The sequence below is a fragment of the Canis aureus genome, chromosome 11, assembly GCF_053574225.1.
Source record: "Canis aureus isolate CA01 chromosome 11, VMU_Caureus_v.1.0, whole genome shotgun sequence".
Taxonomy (NCBI): Eukaryota; Metazoa; Chordata; class Mammalia; order Carnivora; family Canidae; genus Canis; species Canis aureus.
Window position 1 is genome coordinate 43615555 of NC_135621.1, and position 24634 is coordinate 43640188.

The 24634-nt window shown below is 40.0% G+C and overlaps 1 protein-coding gene across 4 annotated transcripts in view; it reads right to left on the minus strand.

The window, feature by feature from the left end:
- Positions 1-24634, minus strand: part of IL1RL2 (interleukin 1 receptor like 2) — a 44050-nt gene that overhangs the window by 15943 nt on the left and 3473 nt on the right. For 3 of the 4 annotated variants that reach the window (XM_077914938.1, XM_077914937.1, XM_077914940.1), the window contains 6 exons: positions 23082-23277; positions 14878-15037; positions 10883-10957; positions 3450-3579; positions 2547-2683; positions 658-801 (listed from right to left, as the gene is read on the minus strand). In XM_077914938.1, coding sequence (XP_077771064.1) covers positions 658-801; positions 2547-2683; positions 3450-3579; positions 10883-10957; positions 14878-15037; positions 23082-23277 — 842 coding nt within the window. The remainder of the gene's footprint in view (positions 1-657; positions 802-2546; positions 2684-3449; positions 3580-10882; positions 10958-14877; positions 15038-23081; positions 23278-24634) is intronic. The other variant, XM_077914941.1, reaches the window with a different exon arrangement.

Sequence of the window (24634 nt, forward strand, 5' to 3'; positions counted from 1 at the left end):
CCCAAGTTTCTCTCCAGCCTTGGGAGTCAGGGACTTAAATCTTCCAGGCAGAGATGCCTGAGTGGCTCTGTGGTTGAGCACCTTCCTTAGGTGCAGGGCATGATCCCGGGGTCCTGGGATCGAGTCCCATATCGGGCTCCCTGGAGAGAGCCTGCTTCTCCCTCTGCCTGTGTCTCTCATGAATAAATGAATAAAATTTAAAATCAATCAATCATTCCGTCAGGCATCGAGTACCCAGTCTAGAAAGAGCTGAGCCACAGGCAGCTCATCACTCTCCATACCATAAACTCTGCTTCTACGCCCACGGTGTTGAATATGTATTGCAGATGGAGAGCACACTGTTGCTCTAGGAGAAGCTGTCTTCTTTGGCAAACAGCAGAAGATGTGAGAACCTCTCTGAAATGGTCACAGTGGGACCCAGAAGATGATGTGCTCCTGCTACTTAGCAAAGATTTGCTCAGCCACGATTAGCCCACAAGCCTCATTTGACTAAACGATCCTGGTGACCGTGGAGATGTTCCAGGGAGAGCCCTTCTTCCAAATTTGCCAACAACTCGAAAGGCAAGCTAGTAAAATAGGATCAAGTGTATTTACAATGGTTATATAGATGAGCAGATGCCAAGTAGGAGGCATTCTTCAGTGGCTCCCCACGCTTACCTTCTTTGGTCCCAGGAGAATGGCAGGCACTCCGATACCAGAGTACAATGTCAATCTTAAAAATGTTGTAGATGTACGTGACAGACACCGCTGCACCTACCAAGGCGAGAAGCCCTCCTATCAAGTAGGCTCGAACATCTGGAGCTACAAAAGACAGCAAATAAATATATAAATAATCAAATGATAATTATAGTACAAAGAGTCAATTACATACTTTACTTTTTACAGATCACGTTACAAACGCCAAATGGAAACATATTAGAGGTCAATGAGGATACTGCTTACATTTTTTTTTTCTGGCAGTTAAATATGATAGGTACATGGGAATAGAATAATCTGGTGTGGCCCATGAATTTTAGGAAGCAAATGTGCCCTTGGGAACCTGGGGAGGGCAATTCTGCAGAACCCCAGCTCCCGGGGGTGGCTACGGCGTGACTCCGGTGCATGAGGACCGCTCACCAAACGCCCACGGCCAGGTCTCACTTAGCCAACATTGGACACTCTAAGGGTAAAACCTGAACACACTTATTGGAAGGCCCTCCCCGGTGGCTCTGTGGCACAATCCTGATTATTCCACTGTCATAACTGCTCTCACGGGCACTCAGAATTGAGCAGCAGGATGCCCGTCATAAATAAAGAGCCATCAGCTGCCTCCCCTGAAAGCCAACTCTGTCTTCTCCATCAGACCAGCCGCAAGCCAGGGTCCCCCCTCATTCTCTTTGTGCCAATAAGGTCTCAAAGTCCAGGCCAGACGCCTGTCTGCAAGGCACAGCCTCAGAAAGGGAGTCTCCTCTGCTCTGCTTTGCAAACACTTTGTGGAGTGATTATGGCAAAAGCAATGGGTGGGAGATGACCAAGAAGCAGAACCGGTTCCTCTGGAATGTCAAGTCCCAGCAAACAGGCTCCTACGGGTCCCATGGAGGAACAACACAGCTTTCTCCCTTGCCGCAGCCCAAACCGGTCAGGCCATGGAAGGAGGCTCTAGAACTTGAAAAGTGGAAGAAGAACAGAGGAAGAGAAAGTCTCTCCATTCTTAGAACCCACTGCACACACCACTTCCTTCATCAGCCCCTTCCCAATGCTTTAGTCTCCACTAGAAGGTGTCTATGAATGGGGGTGTGGTGGGAGTGGGGGTGGAGAGAAGGGGAAATTCTCTTTTCTTTGAAACTCCCCAGAGCACATTCACTTACAAAAAAAAAAAAAAACAACTCCCTAAAGAGTTTATCAGAACCTGCCCTAAGTCACATCATGTGGCAAATGGTTTGAGGTCAAAGATATCCCTATGCACTTACTGCACATCTTTAAATGAATGGCATGAAAAAGCATAATAACTAAAACACATTCTGGGTCAACAGAAATAGCAATCTGTTGATTAAGTCCCAGCACTACTCCGCAGATCTGCTCTGCTCTTCTCTGCGTGCGGGTGTCCAATCCCATCCTGACCACCTGTTCGAACCTCTAGCTTCTCACTGTTAGATGGATCTGCCCTTCCCTCCCATCCTCCACTTCTCTTTGTCCTTCTCCAGTTCTTGGAACCACAATGCCATCTATCCCTTGGGGAAGATGTGGGTCTGGGAACCTGTAACATAGAGACTTCAGGGATCTTGGGAATGCAATGGTCACGATAAGAAGACCGTGTCATGCAATATTTATGAGACTCATAAAGCCCCTGGTAAGTAGACAGGAGTGATGGCTGGAAATTCTTGAGTTGGTCATTCATTGCCTTCCGGAGCATGCCCCCTCACCCCCTGCCTCTGCAAATGAGCTTAAAACCATCAAATTCCAAACAAGAAACTCATGCCTGAATATCACCTTCCTGCCTCACCCCCAATGTCTCCTTGTCATCATTTTGAACCCTCTGAACGGCATGTACCCCACCAAACCACTACCTGGGAGTTTTAAGATAAAGTATGCTGCTGACACTCCAGCATGACAGATGAAAGGGTGGCCATAATCTTCCATTTTCACTTCCAAGAAGGTTATGTTCACTGTGTAAAAAATATGTTTCTGAAAAGGAATGTGGGATCTGTAAAAAAGAGAAGCCAATCAATTATATGTGAGTCACAGTTACCCAACACAGTGTATCATCTTCAGTCTTGAGAATAAAATTCTCTCTCCAGGGAACACTTGGGGCCATCCTGTTACCCTGAGAAGGCTTCACACTCTAGCTCAGCGAGGTGCATGGATTGTGCCGTTCCAGATCTTTATTTTCTTCTGGACTGTGACAGACGGCATCCTCAGCCTTCCAGAGCTTTCTCCTGCTCCTCTCTACTAATCCTCACTACCTTGCGGGACTCAGCACAAATTCTTCCACCCTCTGGCCTCACTGGTCTTGCTTTACGCCACCCAATTCGTGCCACCACAGATTGGCTTTCTACCATGCCAGTAGCCAATGATGAAATCCTGTCTCCCCGCAAAGCCCCCAGGCTGCTGCCTGCTTCACTACTGAAGTCTTGAAGATCTATGGCTCATGATAAAACCAAACAGGAGTGAGGCTGGTTTTGCGGAGTAGCTGTGAGTAATGGATTTTGGTGTGTGAAGGCCATGCTTGATGCTTTGCCTTCTCTGTCTAACTAGGATGTAGGAAGGATTGAGAACATGAGCACCTCACACTTCTCTGAACCAGGTGCTCTGCCCCGCATAGCCCTGAGGAGATCTTAGAGAGACAAAGCCAAAAGAAGTTAGGAGGCGTCAGTGAGAAGCATTTTTAAAAAGCAGGACTAGCACCAATGTAATATAAGTGAAGGAATTCTTGCCAGCTTTTAGGGAAGCCTGAAAAACCCAACACCTACTCAGATCCTTCTCTGATCCGTTTGGATTCATTGTAGTAATCATCCACTAAGGTGTTATTGACTCTCCAGCATCGGAGATTTGTGTTATCCCTTGTGTCTGTGATGTTGCAGTCCACAGTAAGGGCGGAGCCTATAAGAACGAATTCATAAATGTTACATGAAAAGCCTACAAAAAAAGCAATTGATTAAATAATATTCTGAATATCTTTTGATTATTAAAAATTCCCCCTGGAGGTCAGTGCTCCTCTATTTTATTCTTTCCCTGGACACAGATCATAAGGGACAAATGACCTTCCAGGGTGTGTATCTGTAAAGAGATATCCACATGCTGCCAAATATCACCAGCTTCTGGCCGATGACCTCTACAATATCAGGAACACAAATACTCCTACCAGTCTTAGGAAACTTAGCAAAGAACTTTGCAAAGTATTTCACACACATCATCTCCTTCAGTCTTTTAATCTTCAAAACAGTCCTATAATCAGGAAAGAGGAGGTGCAGCAGTGTCCATGTTACAGATGAGAACACTGAAGTTCAGACAGATTGGTAACTTGCCCAAGGTCACACATTTGAGAAGGAAATGAGACATGAACCCTGGTTTTCTATTTCTAAATCCAGTGAAATTTCAACTTCACCAATTGTGACTCCTATCCTGACTCCATCACACACATTCACAAATTATATTTAATAATTTTATATTTTTATATTTATTTATTTTCTATTTTATTTTGCTCCATGGGCCCAATATATTCCATCTATTTACTCTACCTTAAAAAAATACTGTATTTCTACACAGTATACTTCGTGTTTCTTTATTCTAGGTGGAAATAAGGTGTTTTTTTTTTTAAATCGTAAACTATGACACATATGTACTAAAAAAAGTATAGAAGATAAATGTAAAAGACACATCCACACCACCTTCAGCCCAAGAAAACAGTATATTGCCAGAACTCCAGAAGCCTCTCACCAGTCCCTTGCCTACTTTATACTTTATCGCTTACCCACTCATACTTGAACTGTAGCTTCCATTGCCTCACATTTTGTTTGTGATGCTCACCCATGCCGCTGCACGTACATGTGCTCCAGTCAGAGAAGAGAATATATTAGTATTTATTTGGCTGCCGCTAGGCACACATCTGCATCGTTGTAGTGTTTGCCTCAACGAGTAAGATTGCTAGGAGCTCCCTCCTGCGTGCCTCCTGAGGCTCTAGTGAACACCTTTCACGTTTACACACCCGTGTACATGACGGGTACACACACCTATCTACCGGTAAAATTGGTAGATCATAGATGACACACGTACCTTCAACTTTAAAAGAGAGGCCGAATTGCTTTCCAACGCAGTTGTACCAATTTACACTTCCACCAGCAGTATGGGTGAGTGCTGGTTACTTTACACACTCAACAGTGTGTAGTGTGGTCAGTCTATTTTTGTCATCTCGATGTATGTGTGGAGACATCACAAAGTGAATTGAATTTGCATTTCCCTAGATTGCACCTGGTCGAGCACTTTTTTATACTTTCCATGGCCATGTTGATACCCTCTGTTGTAAACTGTCACAGCGTGAAGTTTTTTTTTTTTCTAGAAATGCATCGTTTGGACTTCCATATTTAGATCTATAACTCACTTGAAATAATTTTTATAAGTAGTGTGAGAAGGGAGTCAATTTTTCTTTTATTTTGTATTCCCTCCCATTGTCAAGTTCCATTTATTGAAAAGATCACACCTTGCCTGGAGCAGCATTTGCTTTGCCAAAATCAAGTGCGTTATATGGTGGATCTATTTCTGGGCCTTCAATTCTAACCAATGTCTATCCTTGTGTCAAAACTACACTGTCTAAACTATGGTAGCCTTTTAATAAATTTTGAAAGCTGGTGGTACAGATACCCTCAGCTAGTTCTTTGTCATTAAAAATGTCTTGACTGTTATTCAGTCTTTTTTTTTTTTTAATTTTTATTTATTTATGATAGTCACAGAGAGGGAGAGAGAGAGGCAGAGGGAGAAGCAGGCTCCATGCACCGGGAGCCTGACGTGGGATTCGATCCCGGGTCTCCAGGATCGCGCCCTGGGCCAAAGGCAGGTGCTAAACCACTGCGCCACCCAGGGATCCCTGTTATTCAGTCTTTACCTTTCCATACCAACATTATAATCGACTTATCAAATTCAGCAAAAAATAAAATCTGTTGAGATTTTGGCTCTCCTTCAAAACAAAGGAAATATGTTTAATAATTCAGTCTTGAGTATGCTGTTTCTTCTATAGGCTTCTAAAGATAAATTTTTAAAAATCTGATGAAAGACATTCTCTTCAATTCCTAGTTTTAAAAGTTCTTTTTTTTTTAATAATAAATTCCTTGTTCAGGTGTTTGAAATGACTTTTTGGTATCTACAAGTGTATTATTTTTTCTCCATTAGTTTATTAATGTAAAATAAAAGGATGACTTACCTAATGTGAAGCAATTTGGCATTGCTTCAGGTATGCCCAACTTAACTGCAATGTATCACCCTTTGGGTTTGCTGTCAAATAAATATGCTAATAATGTGCTTAAATTTTTTCATCTATGTTGATGAATGAGATTGGCCGGAAACTTCCTTTGTAACAACATTTTTGTTGGTTTGAGTGTCAAGATTTTCCTGACCTAATAAAATGAGTTAACGGCGGCTGTTTCTTCTTTTTCTATGCTGTGAAACAATTTGTTTAAATATGTCAAATTTCTTTATTAAATGCTTTGCAGAATTCACCAGGAAAGCCAAGTGGATCTAGAATTGTTTGTGACAAGATTTTACATTTACAGTCATATGCCTATTCTGGAATCTGTATGTTCCTGTGCCAGATCCTATGCACTGGTTTTTAGGGAAAATAGCCCACTTCTTTTTAGATTTTCAAATTGTTTGGCGCTAGGTTTTCCAGAACATTCTTTTATGATCTTTCTCAACTGTATATGATCGATGGTGATGGCCTCTTTTTCCTTCAGATTGTGCCTTCCTCCCTTTCTTAATCATTCAGGGGGTTGGCAAATACATTCCACTTTTCAAAAAAACAACATCTTTCTCTGTTCATCATTCAATTGCATGTTCATTTCCTATCTCACTATTTTCTGCTATTACTCCTCACTTTGTTTCTTCCATTTCTGTTGGATTTATGTGCTTCTCCTTTTCTGTCTTCAGGGGTGAGCGTGCAGCTCATGGATATTTCAACTAACTTACTTTTCTAATTGAGACTATCAATCATGCTCTGAGCAAATCTTTGTATCCCACCAACCTTGGTGTAATCCTTTCATGAGTATTCATTCTCAAATTATTTTCTGATTTCTATTTTTATACATGGGCTAGAGGGTTTTTTATATGATTGCTCTCCAACCTATACAGTTATTCTAATTGTCTTTTTATTACATATTTCCAACGTCAGTGTCTTATGTCTGAGAATATATAGTTTACATGATTTCAATCAGTTGGATTTTTGCAAATCAATCTTTACAGCCAATACATGGTCAATTTTATTAAACATTTCTCCTTTCTTTTTCTTTTTTCTTTTTAAAGATTTTATTTATTTGAGAGAGAGAGAGAGCACAAGCTCGAGGCTCCATCCCAAGACCCTGGGATCATGACCTGAGCTGAAGGCAGATGCTTAACTGACTGAGCCACCTAGATGCTCCTTATTAAACATTTCATTGTACTTAGAAAAAATGTGTAATCTATAGTCATTGGCCTCAGGGCTCTAGAATATGAACATTAGGCCATTTGTTGGGCACATTTTGTTTGTCATGATAGGGTGTCTTGTTTGCTTTGTTCTACCAGCTATCTTACAAACTGCCATTATTATTATTCCATTATTGGTGTGGACTTAATTTCTCCCTGTAATCCTGACCTAACTCTCTCTCTGCATGTGTACACACACACACACGAAACACACACACACACTTTTAAGGCCAAGTTATTATGTGTCTACAGGTTCACAATTGACTTCTAATCATTATTAAGCATCTCTGTTTACCTCTAATAATGCATTCTACCTTCAGATCTACTTTGATATTAGCATAATTATGCCAAAGTTATTTTGGTTAGTGTTTATACCATATATCATTTTCTAATCTTTTCTCTTCCAGCATCTATAAACAGCCCAGAGTTATGATTTCTTCTTTCAAATCCAGTATGACAATCTTCATTCGGAGCATTTGGTCCATTGTGCAATCGGTAACAAATGTACACTTAAATCAACTATCTTAAATATTTTTTTATTTGTAGCATCTGTCCTGTATCAGTCTTTTTTTTCCTGCTGTCTTTTTATTCCTTCTTATCTTCCTCTTGATTATTTTTCATTGTTCCATATAATGCTGTATTTTTCAAATTATTACTATTTTAGGGTTACTGTAAATATTAAAACATAGATCTTTGAACTTATCAAAGTCTGATATTATTGATATTTATATTCTTTTCTCTAAGAGAATCTAAAGTCTTTGGATGCAATAGCAATTAACTTTCTTCCAGCATACAGGCAAATGTGGTTGTGAATTCCAATTTCATATATATTTTAAATTCCATAAACAGTCGTCATCATTATTGCCTTATGCATCCAAGATTCATTTGGATTTTTTCATATTTACGCCAACATTTGCTCCTTCCTTCCTTCCTACGCAGCTGATTCACAATCTGGAATCATTTCCTCTTGCTTAAAGAACACTGGAGTAGCTCCTTTAGTGTAAGACTGTGGTTGGCAAATTTTGCCACTTTTAGTTTGTCATATGTTCACTCACTATAAAATTAGCAGTATTTTTTTTTTCAGCTGACAACCTCCATTATTTCATGAAAAATTCCAACAGTGGGCGTATTGTTGTGCACAAAGGGCTTTTTTCCCTCTTTTTTCCCCCAACTCTTAAGATATTTTTCCTTTGTTTTTGTTTGCAGTTTCACTATGGTATTTCAAGGTGTAGCTCTGGTCTTATTTGTCCTGTTGAGTCTCCTTAGCTTCCGGGGCCTTTACATGAACATGTCTACATTTTGGAACATTCTGAGATTATCACCTAAATAATATTGCCTCTCCTCCCATTTTCTCTCTCTTTCTTCTGGGATTGCAATTATATTCATGTTAGCTCTGTGTAACCTCTCTAACTTCTGGTCTCTTGTCTCTCTGTGCTTAAGCCATTTTCTCTTGACCTATATTCTCACTCGGTAATTCTTTTTCAGATGTCTCATATGCTACTAAAGCTTTCACTGAGTTTTGGTTTTAGTTACCTGTTCCTTTCCAAACTTAATATTCTTTTTTTTAAAGTTTACAGTTGTCTTTTGAAAATTGCAATCATATATTTTCTTTTTTTTTTTAAGATTTTATTTATTTACTCATGAGAGACATACAGCGAGAGGCAGGGACATAGGCAGAGGGAGAAGCAGGCTCTCTGTGGGTAGCCTGACAAGGGACTCAATCCCAGGACCCCAGGATCATGATCTGAGCCAAAGGTAGATGCTCAACCACTGAGCCACCCAGGTGCCCCAATCATCTCTTTTCCTTCCTTGAACATAATAAGCACAATTAATATCTATCTATCTATCTATCTGTCTATCTATCTATCTATCATCTATCTATCTGTCATCTATCATCTATCTATCTATACCTGGGGCCCTGGGGATCTGTTTCTGTTGTATATGGCTTACCATCTAGAATTTACCACCTAGAATTTACATCACAAAAGTTATACATATTTGTGAAGGTTCTGAATACATACTGGCATTTCCTTCTACATAGTTTATACCAGTCCATTCATTTATTTATCTCACAACTATTTCTTGAACATGTTCTAGAAATTTTTCTGAGCACTGGTGATATAGGAAGGAACAAACCAGAGAAAAAGCCAGCTCCTAAGGAACACTGATTTAAATAGAATTAGAGATACCAAAACAAAATAGGTGAAGTAGTGAAAAGTACTTTACAAAAAATAGAGAAAGGTCAGGGGATAGAGCATAACGGTGAGTGATGTGTGCTATTTTTTTTTTTTAAGGATTTTATCTATTTATTTGAGAGAGAACAAGAAAGAGAGCATGAGCAGGGGGAGGCACAGAAGGAGAAATAGGCTCCTCACTCAGCTCAGCATGGGGCTCAATGTGAGGCTCAATATCAGGACCCCGAGATCATGAACTGAGCCGAAGACAGACTCTTAACTGACAGAGCACCCCAGGCGCCCCAGAGGTGTGCTATTTTAATGTGGTGGTCAAGTGAGATGCCATTCATCAATGATCTGATGGAAGTGAAGGAAGAGACCACGAAGCTGTGTGAGGAAGAGCATTTCAAGTAGAGGGAACAGCAAGTGCAAAGTCTCTGAGGTAGAACTGTGCTTGAGATGGTCAAGGAACAGCAGGTATGCCAGGGCAATCAAGTGTGAGCTTACCAATGTAAGCACTGGCAAGGGGAAGTCAGCCATGGAGAGCCATGTTGGGAATGCAAGGATTTTGAATTTTACTCTGTGTGAGACAGAAAATCTTTGGAAAGCTTTAAACACAAATGGTTTAAAGGGATTGCTCATATTCATGGCCAGTAATGTATTAGAATACCCTCTATATTATCCTTGGTAATATTTGGTATTATACATTTTTTAATCCTTACCAATTTCACAGATATCATTGTTTTAGTGCATGTTTCTTTTATTGTAGATGACTATATTCTCATATTTCGTTAGTCTTTTTTCTTTTTGGTCCTGTGAATTATTCATTTATCTCATTTAGCTTATTCCTATTCCTTGATTTGTTGGTATTTTTGTACAGAAATGATATTACCTGTTTTTTGATGTCTCTGTTCCAAATATGCTCTCCTAGTTTTTCATTCACATTTTAACTTTACCATTTTTCCTATATACAGACATTTACAGTTTTTATGTTAGTCTAATTTTTAATCTTCTGTGATTTCTTCTATTAATTTTATGTGTAGAAAGAACACCATTCAGAGGTTAGATATAGATTTATCTTAGTTTTTAACGGTACTTTTGTGGGCTTATTTTTATACATAGTTCTTTAATTCATCAAAAATCCATTTTTATGCCTCATATTCTTCACATTTAACAAGTTATACTAATATCACACATAAACTATACTGTTCTCTACACATTTTTAAACCACAAATCTCCTTTATGAGATTTTTGTATATTCTATTCTAGGATCTACTTATTGTTTTCCATTATGTTGTTTTAATCTTTCTATTTGTATGCAAATACCAGTATTTATTTATTGTTGTTTTATAATTAAATACACTTTAATATTTACTAGAAAAGGTCTCTTTATTTCTTCTATGCAATTATTTTCTTGCTAAATTTTTCCAACCTTTTTTACATGAATTTTAAAAATGTTTTATCAAGTTTCAGTACATTCAATGAAATTCAACTGGTTCTATATTAAACATGTATATTAATCTGCCCTTAGTGATTTCAATGACTCCAATAATTTTACTTACCAAGTTGTACTTCAATTGAATTGTTTTTCGGATAAATGATTTTAGGAATTCTTTCTGCATATCCATTTGTTTCTGCTAAGAAATCATATCCACGTGAAATTGCATTAGAATCATGTATGACACATTCCCAACTATTTATACCACAATTGTGTAAAGAAAAACATGACACTGAGCAGGCCTTCAATAAACATTAGTCAAGTAAAGAACAAAACCTATGGTGTGATGAATGACCATCTCATAAATGCATATTTTCAAACCAGAAATAATTAAATTGCTAAGGAAAAACCTAAAAGCTGGGCTACTGGGAGAGTTCACTTCTGGGTTTTATATATAAACTGCTAAGATTGTGTAATAAAATCTCACTACCTAATAATCTAACTATAGTTTGTAAGCAGTGGCCCTAGGCCAAGCTCTGGTCTAGGTCCTAGACAGAGAGAGAGAATGACCCTAATGTTTTATCTTTGCTCCTCACTGCTCCATCCTCCATCCCTTGCTTCTCCATATTCTTTATATCCTGTTCTCTTCTGCTTTTCTTCAGATCCTTCATTCCTCCACTCCGCTGTAGAGCTATCTCCCCTCGTGTTGACTTTCCAGCCCTTTGTTTTTCTACTACTTCCTTTCCCCATTTGCCCACCAACATCTAACAATCAACCACCTCACCCCACATTCTTCCTCTCTACTTGGGATGGGACACAGAGATGTTATCAAAGGGAAGGTTAGAAAAATGAAAAACCTTGTGTCCTTTATAATGACAATACTACTTGCACGTCCTACAAACTATTCAAATTCACTGTGTCCCAGACAGAGGTCATCACCAGCCAGTTAATGTATCACTTTGCACCAGATCACACACAACTAAAATCTGGAAGTCACTCTAGGCAACAGTTCTTCTCTCACCTCTTCAAATCATCAATCAGTAAGTCAGACAAAGTTCATCTCCTAACATGTCTCCATGAGTGCCTCCTTCTTCATGGCTAAACTTTCTATTTTCCACTTTCTAGTCCTTCCTTGGTAGTCTTGTTCATATCCACCTCTTCCATTATCATCTAGGCCAAGTTGCATCTCCAGACCTTTCTCTAGACCATGGCCATGGTCAACTTGACATCTCCATGTGGGCACCTCCAAGTACTCAACATAAACCCATGACCAAACTCATGATCTCACTCTTAAATCCAGTTTCCCTCTAGAGTTATATTATTTCATTGAATTATATCACCATCCAGTCTGCTGCATATGCCAAAAGGCCTAGCTCCCTTGACCTTGCCACATCCCTAATGCCATATTCAATCCAACACTAACCCCTGTGAGGTTGACCTCCTCAGATACCTTGAACCCATCCACATGTCTCCATCTTCAGTGCCACCATGTAGCCTGTGCCTACCTGATATCTTACCTGCATTTCTGTACCTGTCTCCTACCTGCCACTCCTGTTCTATAGGGATCATTCTGGGCACAGGCAGCCATGCTGAGCTTTCAGGCCTGCAAGTCACATGCTACTCCTGCTTGCAACCCCTCTGGCTACTTACCATTGTTTTTAGAATAAACTCCATACTCTCTGCTTTGGATTCCATGTTCCTACCAATTCTTGGTCCTGGATACTTCTCTAACCTCATTATCTAGCATTGCTCCAACCAACCTGCCTCCTTCCTATTATTCACATATACCATGATCTGTTTTTGTCACAGGGCCTTTACTTTGGTTGTTCCCTCAGTCTGGAAAAATCTCACCCACTCCATCACTCAGGTAATGTGTCCTGCCCGTCAGTGTCGCTGTTATCAAGAAGATTTCCCTGACCCTCTGCCTTCTCAATAGGTCCTTGTCTGCTCGATCTCACACTTTCCACTCCTTCATTGCATTAATCTCCTTGGTAATTACACATCTCATGAGCAGACTATCTGATTTATCTCTGCCTCCCTTCCCTGCTCAGACTTCAAAGCTCCATCAGAGCAGCAGTCATGGCTGCTTTCCTTCTTCTCAGGCTGTCTCTACTACGCACAAGATGGTGGCCAGCAAAGAGCCACCAAATTCCTGCCTGAAGAATCGCCTGCTACTTTCACTCAAGTTCAGATTATCAGCACTCTTCTCAATACTGGCTGTTGCAGCAGCTGCCAAAGCGGACTACAGGTTTCAGGACCCTCCTCAACTCTTGCTCAACCATCTCAAGACTGGTCTCATCCATCACAAACAAAGCCCCGTCACTCTTCATCCAAGGGCTCTTCAGCGGCCGCATGGCAAAGCCTCAGTGTAACTGGGCCTCTAAATCCTGACCCTGTTTAACGCCTCAGGTCCCAGCACTCTTTTCCCCATGCTTACGTATGCTCTAATAAAATTAGCTTTAAATCCAATGCAAACTATGCTGGTAGACACTTCTATGCTTTGTTATACTATACTCTCTGCCCTGCCTCTCACACTTTACTTTTATAAACTTGACTCCTTCAAAATTCAGACCGTTTCCTTGCCACTCTTGTGGCTATTCCTGATTCTTTTCCTGTTCCCCCAGACACTATCTACAACTCTATCTATAACTCTATCCCTACTACATAATGTGAAATGATGATTCATTTATATCTTTAGCTCCACTACCACCAAGCTGAGAGCTTCTCAAAAGAAGAAACAATGGTTTTGGTTTTGGTTTGGTTTAGTTTGGTTTAATTAACAGGTTCTAACAATTGGGGCATGAACTAGGTCATAAATAAGTGTTTACAGCAATAACATGAAATATAGACTATTTGAAATTCAATGACCTCTTGACGTAGTCTTCATTCTGTCTTTCAAAGAATTCCTTCAGCTACCAATGTAAAACTAAGCATGATAGTCAAGAAGAAAATCTTTTGTGCATATATTTGGAGAGATAACAGGTAACACAAAACTCAAGAGCATAGAAGTCATAAAATGTAATACAATTAATTTTCTTAATTAAAGGGTTCCAGGTGAGAAGTAGGAAGCCACTCATGCTGAACACATGCCCCAAGAGAGCCACACCACCAAGAAATTGCGAGGTACCACCCAGTATTATGAAGTCTGATAGAAATTAGTGACAGACAGGATGATCCCAGTTAAAGAAATACTCAGTCTTCAGTTCTTTCCATTTAGATGAGTAAACAGAAAAGACAGTTGTCTACTAACAAAGAGCAAAAGGCAACATAGCAAGAACTCCTCACTGAATGTGTTGAGAAGAAACAGTGCTCATCTGGGCACCAAAAGCCTCCATCCTTGTCCTGTTTCTTCACTGACCAGCTTTGTAATCTTCATAAGTCACCCCCTCCTGAGACTATAAAATTCATGGCTTAATGGGGCACCTGGGTGGCTCAGTGGTTGAACGTCTACGTTCAGCTCAGGGTGTGATCCCAGGGTCCTGGGATCAAGTCCTGCATCAGGCTCCCTGCAGGGAACCTGCCTCTCCCTCTGTCTATGTCTCTGCCTTTCTCTGTTTCTCTCAAGAAAAAATAAATAAAACCTTTAAAAAAAAATAACGGCTTAAGTTAAATTATCTTTAGGATTTCTTTTACCCTAAAGATTCTGTTTTCAAATCTCCAGGTCATATGTTTGAGCAAACTGGCTGCTCTGGGTTGAGAACGGACACTTCATGAGCATCAGGTATCCTGGAGCTCTGCATACCCCAGGCAGGGGAGGCCAAAGCTGGAATGGCCCAGCAAAGTGGTCATACCAGTGACAGCTGAGGAAAATAAGAGGAACAGTAATATCTACCACCTCCTGAACACCTACACTTTGCCAGGCACCCCAGTACCCACTTTACATACATGCTGTCATTTAATTTTCATACCAAGAGGGTTGAGTGTTGTTTTTCCAGATAAGGAGACTAAACTGCTCATGCCCTCTGCCCTCTTCTTTCTACCCTCTGATTCTAACATGGTAAGTTTGAGAGCCCACTAACCTTCAAGAAAATCAAGATTAAGAATTACCATTGCCCGAGAAGCCAGCCATCTCACACAAAGCCAAGAAGAAGCCAAGGCAATGGATATGAGCATACTTACTGATACGCACAGTGATGCTGTTTAAAACAGTGTAGTGTTTCCCTGTGTGTGTCAGTCGGGCTTGGCATGCATAGTTCCCTCCATCTTCTGCTGAAACATTGCTCACCGAAAGCTTTATTCCCCAGCGAATAAACCGTCCTTCTTTAATCTCTTTACAGTCCTAAATATAAATGTATATATACACGTATATTTTAATTCAAAGAGTATTTTGTGTATCAGTTATATTTCTAGTTAGCACCATCCTATGAATTGCAGGGAGATGCAAGAAACAAACATATGTGATCCCTAGGTCTTGGGTAATTTATAATCTAACTGAAGACAATATCTGTATCTAGATAGATAGGTAGATAGATAGATAGATAGATAGATAGATAGATGATAGATAAAAAGATATCTGCGGATTCGACAAAGGATATGCTACAGGCTACAGTGAGTGCTGTAAATATTAAGTCTAATGGAAGTTGGGAAGATAGAGGCATAGGTGAGCTAGAAGGGAGACCGCATGGAGGAGGACTACATGGGGCCCACAGAGGGGTGCGGTAGGAGGGTGTGAACAGGCAGGAATGCCCTCCACCCACAGAGGCCCATATCTCCCAGTGGACCACCATCTCATGGCGCCAAGCCCCTATGCCAAGATCGCAAGCCCACTTGATTATTGACTGCTTCCACTGCTTTCCAGGCCCAAATACACCTTCTTCACCTATTGGGTTGGACTTTACAGAGGTCCAAAATAACTCTTCAAGAACATTCTGCTTGAAGGCTTGAACAATAATAGTCAAAGTATGTCACTAGGCTTATGAGCAGATATCATGTAACTTGTTACATCATCTGTGCTTCCACCCCAATAACAAGAACACCAAATCAACTTGAGGCCTGATTAGTCTCAGGAATGCCTTTCTCATTTGTCATTCTCAGCAACCACCCACAGGGCAGGCCTCAACATCCATCTGTCCTGTCAGAACTCACATTCTCATGCTAATCGCCACTTCTTGCATCCCACAGACCCACTCTGAACTCTCCCAAAACTTTTCTCCTTTCCTCAGAAAGTGCCACTCTACTCAGTGAGTTCTTGGGTTAGAAGTCCATTTTATTCGTTCAAGCATTCAGGTTCCTGCTCTTTGCTAGGCTGTGAGAGGCCCTGTCATGCAGGAATAAGATGTGGTCTATGTCCTTAGAAGCTCACAATCATAATATAGAGACAAACTTATAACCCCTAATAAAAATTTAATTGTCCAACTGTCCAGCTCTCTCGTCACTGAGTCAGCTATAGCTAGCTCAGCATCAGAGCCCATTCTTCACCTTGGAATGGTGTGAATGGATCCATCTTGGAAGAGGAAACTCATTCATGCCAGAATGAGCATTTATTTACAATTCGAAATTCTAGGAGTCTTACATCATTCCCTATTTGGGAAACCCAATTATAATTAGACAATTGCTTACCAAATAGAATGGGAATTACTAGTAAGAATCAGATGGGTAAAGGCATCTGATTCCAATACTGTGATGCCACCTTCTTTAGAGTAGAGACAAACAAAAAGCATTAAGTCCTTTGACTATGAAAACTTCTTAAACTTCTTCTTTAGAGTGAGAGCTCATATAATAGCAATCTCTGAACCCCCCTTTCTATGTTTCTATCATTGATCAGTCCCTTTCTAATCAACTCCTTCTTTCTTTCAAGATGTACAAATACTTCATCATATTAAAACGCGGCCTTGATAGCTTAAGAGCCATTCTCTTCCTTCATGGTAACACAGGACTGCTTCTACTGTAATCCACCATGTGTCACTTCAGAATTTAAATTCTCAGAAGGCCTCGATGTTTATTTAAAAATTTGTGGGCAACATCCTATTAATAAGATTTAAACTTAAAATATTAATAATAATAGCAGCAAACATTTGAATGCATTTTGTCTTTCAAGCACCAAGAAGGACCACCTTTAACCCAATCTGTACAATGATTGGAAACATAAAGTGGCCCCAGAGCATTCTGGCTGACATGCAGTGCCTACAGAACTGGTTAGGCAACCAGCAGCTCAATAACAGAAAACCATGAAGAAGGGGATGAACGTTGAAGGTTTCCCAGCAAGGGAATAACATGATTATATTTGTCTTTGAGAATGATCTCAGCAAACATAGAATTAGCACAGTGGTGGAGCAGAAATCATTGTATTGAGAGGTAATTTGGAATAAAAAAAAAAAAATACTATTCCAAATGTGAACACTTCACTACCTCTGAGAATGGATATTTTAATACCTGAACCTTTCCCTCTATAACATCTCAATTTCAAGGACCACCTCTACTCCTCTCGGTCTTCAACTCTCCCAGCTACAAGCTGGACTTTTTCATTATCCAGAACCACTATGTCTCTGAATTCCTAAAAACAAATATACCATTCTGATGATAATTTCTTATTATTCCATCTCTTCCATGCCCTCATTTTAACCAAAGAATAATATCTGATATTTATTTATCAAGTAAGCACTATGTGCCCACACTGAACTAAGTGCCCAATGGATAAGTTATTTCACTAACTCTCCAAAACAAACCTAGAAGGCCATTTTCCTCAGACTGAATTTAGTTGCAGAAAACAAAAAACATTCCACCTGTTTCAGGTGGGAAAGGGATTTAAAGCAGCATGTTAGGGGCTTACAAAATTTTCAGAGGTATTCAGGGAGTGAGATCTAAGTCAGAATTTCACTGCAGACTTAAGCTCACAGGACACCTGCTGCCTCCACCACAGCTGTAAGGTGGAAATCAAGACTTGAAACACACCACACTCCAAGTCAGGGACCAGGGGTCGCCACTATGCAACTGTAGTGTGCAAAGTCATGCCACTTCTATAGGAGCCACACCAATAAACCCATCGGAAGCCATATGCACTGCCTCTCCACTCCCACAGAGCCAGACTCTGGGCCCTGGGACACGGCCACAGAAAATCCCCACATGCGTGCTCTGGGGCAGAAAAAGCAGGAAGATCTACCATACTCACGCAAGCCCTTCAAGGGAAGCCAGCTGAAGAAACTGACTCACATCCACAGCCTGAGCTGTAGGGAACTCTGGGAAAGCACAGGTGGTGTTTGAGTTGCTTTGTTCTTTTTTTGTTCTATTATTTATAGCTGCCCTGATTTAAAGAGGCTCACCATGGATAGTGAGCAGCTAGCCACCATATTCATTATGGACTTTTCTACCTGAACTTTCTATCAGACTCATTTTTCTGTCACCTTGAACCAGTCCCCTTAATCCCTGTCTTTTGTTTGAATTACCACTTTCCCTCAAGCCTTCCTTTCTTTCCCATCATGTGGCCATTACTTTGCTCCCCCCTTTCAGTTCCTCAGTACAGTCACCCTTGATTCTTCCAGTATATTAAGCCTACAAAACCCCATCTGTGTCAGTTCCATCACCCCCGCCTCCATGCCTACAGCCCGATGAGCACTACAGGAGACAATCCCATCAACATTCACCTTGGCATCTCAACAAGTTCATGATCTTCACCCTAGAAATTCTTTGCTTTTGACTCTCTCATTCACTTATTTACCTACGCTGTTTTTTCTAAATTTCCCCCTAACATCCCCTTCCAACTGGTGGAGAAAAGAGGGTCCACCAGGAATAAGTTCCCTCCACATACTCTCCCCTCCTTTCCCCTCACTCCATCACTTCTACATCATACACTCTCCTACATTGAGGCCATGTAGTCACTAAATTTCTGAAATAGCCTTAATGATCCACATGCCACCATTTGTAAACCCTTCTAATGTATTCATAGCAGTGACGACCTGAGGAGCTTAGCCTACAAGATCTACTTCCTAACATCACCATACTCCACTCTGACACGGAACCCAAACTCTAACCAATGCCCCCAAACACCATTCTCTCTCACCTCTCACCTGATACCTTTGCAACTGTTGCTTTTTTTTTTTTTTTTTAATTGCCATCCTTCCCTCTGCTCCCCACTGGCTTCATTACTATCTAGTCTTTTTTTTTTTTTTTTTTTTTACTATCCAGTCTTTAAGGGCACAACAGTCACCTCCTCCAGGAAGCATTTCCTGGCACAGATCCAGGCAGATAATAGGCTCTAAATACTTTCATTTGACAGAATAAAACACTGCAGCCCAAATAGCGACTCAACATCTGACAACTAGATCGTAACAAAAACAGAGCCCTAACTGATGTCACTGAATCTGGATAGGTTGGACAATTTCAGAATCTCTCCTCTTTATATTGCTTGGCTCCTAGCCTCTTGTCTTCTCAAGCTGAGCAGTTATTTTATTTTTTTTAAGATTCATTCATTTATTTGAGGTAGGGTGAGAAGGAGGGAGGAAGGAAGAGGGAGAAAATCTCAAGCAGAGTCCTCCCTGAGTACAGAACCTAAGATGGCCTGATCTTATGACCCTGAGATCATGACCTGATGCTCAATCAACTGAGCTACCCAGGGCCCCTGAGCAGTTATTTTAAAAATAAAAATGCCGGGCAGCACCGGTGGCACAGGGGTTTGGCGCCGCCTGCAGCCCAGGGCATGATCCTGGAGACCCTGGATCGAGTCCCACGTCGGGCTCTCTGTATGATGCCTGCTTCTCCCTCTGCCTGTGTCTCTATGAATAAATAAATAAAATCTTTTAAAAAAAAGATTTAAAAATAAAAATGCCTGAACTTCATCCGTGGATAATCTGATTCAGTGAGTAGAAGATTAGTCCAAGCAAGTGCTTTTAAAAAAGGCAAAAAAAAAAAAAAAAAAAAAAATCCATTCCTCTTAACACTGAGGTAGTAACAAAGTTGGTTCTAAAAATCTACCTCTCAGGGCACCTGGGTGGCTCACTGGTTGAGCATCTGCCTTTGGCTCAGGTCATGATGCCGTGATCCCAGGATTGAGTTTCTCATCAGGCTCCCTGCAGAAACCTGATGAAGTTTGCTTCTTCTGCTGCCTATGTCTCTGCCTCTCTCTCTGTGTCTCTCATGAATAAATAAATAAATAAAATCATTTTTTAAAAATTTACTTCTCTACAAATGTCAAATGCTTTCAAATCTATGACCACAACAGGTTTAGGCCAGGAAGAAAAAATTCCAGAAGAGTCCTACTGTCAAGAGGGTCCATTGCCAGGAGGTAAGGATGGCAAGGCTGCAAGGTGGGAGACAGGATGCTTGAGGAAGAGTCTACAGAAGCCACAGAGAAGAACTAAGACTCACCATAATCAGAGAAAGCCAAAGCAGGACTTGGAAAAAGGGTAATGTTCCAGTCAGAGCCAACTGAAGCTGAGGGGACTGTAGCCTGGAAGTCAACACCCTCTGAACAGAACAAGAATACTTTGAGGAAAAATTCTTTTTTCAAGTAGACTCCATGCCCAACATGTGGCTTGAGCTCAAAACCCTGAGATCAAGAGTCATATTCCACCAACTGAGCCAACCAGACGCCACATTGAACAGGATTATTGTTAATAATTAAATTGTGGTCAGAGCCAAGGCTAATAGGAGGGTAATGAGAGAGAGTATGCAGAGTGTTTACGATATATCTTGACACACATTAAAGGAATACCTGTGTAATTTTTCCACTGGCCCAATAGTTGATACATAAGGAAGTGTTGGGGGAAAAAGGTTATATTGACTCCTACAAATATAATTGTAAAGTGAATTTTTGCTCAAGTAAAAAGTGAAAAATACTGGAGGTAGAAAGAACTCAGAAGCCATCCACCTATTCACTAGAAACTTACTGAACTAAAGCTAATACCTAAGGGACAGGTATTATTAGCCTTGCAAGTGGAGAAGGCACAGGTGGTAACTACAAAGTCTATGAAGATGAACTTTTCATTAATGGAACAGTAGGTATTTAGAACTAACTCTCCCCAGTGATTCTGAAGGTGATGGCGGACAGACTGATCAGACCAGGCTTTTGACAGATCTATGGTGTGTCAGGGACAAAAGCTAGAGCCAGGGCTCCACAATGAGGAGCATCCTCACCAAACTCTCAAGTGGTCAACTGGGATGTGAAAGGGCCACGTGGTTTGGTCGAACCACTAAAAGCACGGCCCTAAAAAAATGATCAAACGAATTCTAACTTCAAATGATGATTTTCACAAATTTACTACAGAGCCAAGCAAGCCAGACACAAAATGCTACAAACAACAGGATTCAATTTCAATAAAGTTCATAAGCTAGCAAAATTAATCTGTGCTATTGTAAGTCAGGGAGGTTGGGAGGCATTGTTTTTGGAAGATGGCAGAAGTGAGCCTTCTGGTGGTATTTTAGTTCTTGACCTTGATCTTTGGAAGGCGTAGCCACAGGTATGTTCACCTTCTGATTAACCATCAAGCTTGGCCATTTTTGTTTTATGCATTTTCTATGTATATGCTATACTGCAATGAAAATGTTCATGCATTCCAAATATTGGTGCCCAGGATACACAAATATATAAAATCTCCTGTGAGTCGGTGATGAAATGGTAAGAAAAGTGAAAAAAAATAAGTAGGGCGGAAGATAAGAGTCAGAAGTTCAGAGGAGGATTCAAAAATGGTCAGTAAACATGAAAAAGTTGATCAATCTCAGTAATAATTAATGGAATTAATTAAGAAATTAATTAAGAAATTAATTAAGAAAAATTAAGAAATTTTTTAAGGAAAAGCAATTTAAAACAACAATAAGGTAACAATTGTACCCATCAAACTGATTTTTAAAAATACAAACCTTATAATGCAAAGTTCTACATAAGGTGTTAGGGAGCCCAGAATATTGCAGGAAGAGTATAAGCTGATATAAAATATTGTCAAGTAACTTGGTAGCATCAATAAAATTGAATACTTCATTCATATACATACCCTACAGTCTAACAGTCAGAAGGCTAAGCAATATGTACCCTAAAAAACTCTTACATTGGCAGATGTGCATTAAAAGACAGGAATAAAGGGTGCCTGGGTGGCTCAGTTGACTAAAGGACCAACTCTTGATTTCAGCTCAGGTCATGATCTCAGGATCCTGGGATTGAGCTCACCATCAGGCTCCCTGCTCAGCATGGAGTCTGTTTGAGGATTCCTTCTCTCCCCTTCTGCCACCCCTCCCTGCGCACTCTCTCTCTCTCTCTCTCTCCCAAATAAATAAATAAATCTTAAAAAATTTAAAAAGACAGGGATAAGGATACTCATTGCCATGGTTCTGTGAGACAGGAAAGTGGAAACAAAGTAAATGAACATGAAGCATACAATAGGATGCATAAGGCCAAAATTTGATTCTTTGAAAATAAATAATAGAACTGACAACTCTCTTATGAGACTAATCAAGTGAAGAGAGAGAAATACATTGTAATAGGGATTAAAAGAAGAATCTTACCTGCAGAAACAGACATGAAAAGAGCAATGATAATAAAAGTTGTATGCCGGAGTATCTGAAATCTTTAATGAAATGAGTGATTTCCTACCAAAAAAGGAATCTTACCAAAACTCCTTCTGGAAGAAATAAATTGGCATAAGCCTATCTCCATTAATGAAATTGAATCGGTAGATAAAAGCTTTCCACAGAGGAACCTCACCACCCAGATGGTTGTATGGGCAAGTGCTAACAAGCAGAGTGACAGGAAAACGAATCCAATCTGTAATAACCAGCCTGTGCTCCTCCGTGCCTAGGATTATGTCTTAGACACTATCATCTGCCAGTAGAGCCAAGAAAAGAGAATGTTTGAAGGTGAAAATCCAAGGTGCAGAAAGGTAGGTTTAGGGTTCTCTGTGTAAAACTAGAAGGACAAGGACACAGTTTCACTGCTTGTACAGCATTATACAAAAATAATGCAGAGAATGCAAGCACCTATTAACAGTGGCCATGTGTTAGGAGAGGTGTGATGGGTTCAGGGCAAATAGAGCTCAGAAGCGGGAAGGACACTTGCCACACTTTTATACTTTCTGATTATTAAATCATGGGCATGTAGCACCCATACAAACAAACTAATTAATCTATTCAGAAAAAAAAATAACTGAGGATGGTCTGAAAACTGTAATTGTGGAGAGGAGCTGAATACAAGTAACAAAATATCATAAAACTGTAATAACCACAAATTCTAAAATCAATAATTAGCAGAGTAAAATTATCACAATCACCTAACAAATATGTCTCAGATACACAAATCTCTTTACCAGTTCTGCCTTAAGAGATACGACTTAAAACTAAAAAGCAAGTGAGTTTTAAGGAAGAAGAAAAATACCAAGAGGAAAGTTATTTTGTTTCTTTACCTTATACCACGTTATTGAATCCAAAACACAACTCTGTGGGAAGTTCAGATGACACGTAAGACTATCGTCCCTTCCGGCATGTAATATTTGTTTGTATTCGTCTGATAAAATCAGTTGACCATTTCCAGAAATATCACACCAGTATTTTCGTAACACAGTTAGGTTTACGTGTATTCTGTGACAGGTGTTTGTACTGCTGTAAGAAAATGGCAAATTGAAACCTCATGAACTCAACCACAAAGTCAAATGAAGCCGTTCATTCTCAAACACGGCCACATCATCATCAAGATACGGTGAGAATGTTCTACCTCAAGCAAGGCAGGATGCCATCTCACACATCATTAATTACAAAAGGAATAAAAACAATATTTCTGTCACGGAAATGCTGGACCACACCTTAGCCAAGTGGTCAGGCTAAACACCACCAGTGAGGAGCAAATGGACACCGTGAGCCTCATGGTTTTCCAGCTGAGAAGGTTCAATCTCAACCTACTCATGAAGAGGTATCCGGCAAACCCAAATCAAGGGATAGAATATAAAACAATTGCCCATATCCCTTAAAAATGTCAATGTCTTGAAGAATGGACTAAGGAACCGTTCCAGATGGAAAGAGAATGGAAGTACCTGATAGCCAAATGTAATCTATGAGGCCAGATTGGCCCCCTTACCAGAAAGGAAAGAAAAAAACATTGATAAAGAAAAATCAAGACAATTGACAAAATTAGCATATGAGTGGAGAATTGACAAAAAATATTGTATGACAGTTAAATTTCCCAAATATCATAACTCTAATGCAATTCTGTAAGAGAACATTCTTATTGATAGCAAGTACCCATCAAACCACTCCAGGCAAAAGGAACATGATGCATGCAACTTACATGTTTTGGAAAAAATGGTTCAAAAAATATTGCATGTAAATCTACATATACAGTTGAGCCTTGAACAATGTAAGTATTAGGGGCTCTGGATCCCTTACACCAGTGAAAATCTGCATAGAACTTTTGATTCCCCCCAAACCAAACTACTAATAGCTCTCTGTTGGCCAGAAGCCTTCCTGATTACATAAACAATGGATGAACACATATTCTCAACGTTATGCACATTATATACTGTATTCTTATGATAAAGTAAGCTGGAGGGGAAAAAATGTTAAGAAAACCAAGAAGAAGAGAAAATACATTTATAGTAATGTACTGTATGTAAGTGGACCTGTGCAGTTCAAATCCACGTTGCTCAGGGGTCAGTCACATATGGAGAGAGAGAGAGAATTTTAAGGTAAATGTGGCAAAATGTTAAACAGTAAGGGAATCTAGATAAAGAGTAGATGAGACTTCTTTATTCTTGCAAATTTTGTGTGAATTTGAAATTAATTCAAAGTAAAAATATGCAGTTTACTAAGTATGCATCGATCTGTATGTCAAAGATTTGTGAGAATCCGTGTTTCTTCCATGACAGACAGCATCTATGTCTACTTTCTATGAAAGGCTTTCTTTCCTGGTTTCACAGCTCCCAGATTTAAGTATTTTAAATGCAGCCTAGACATCCAGATGAAT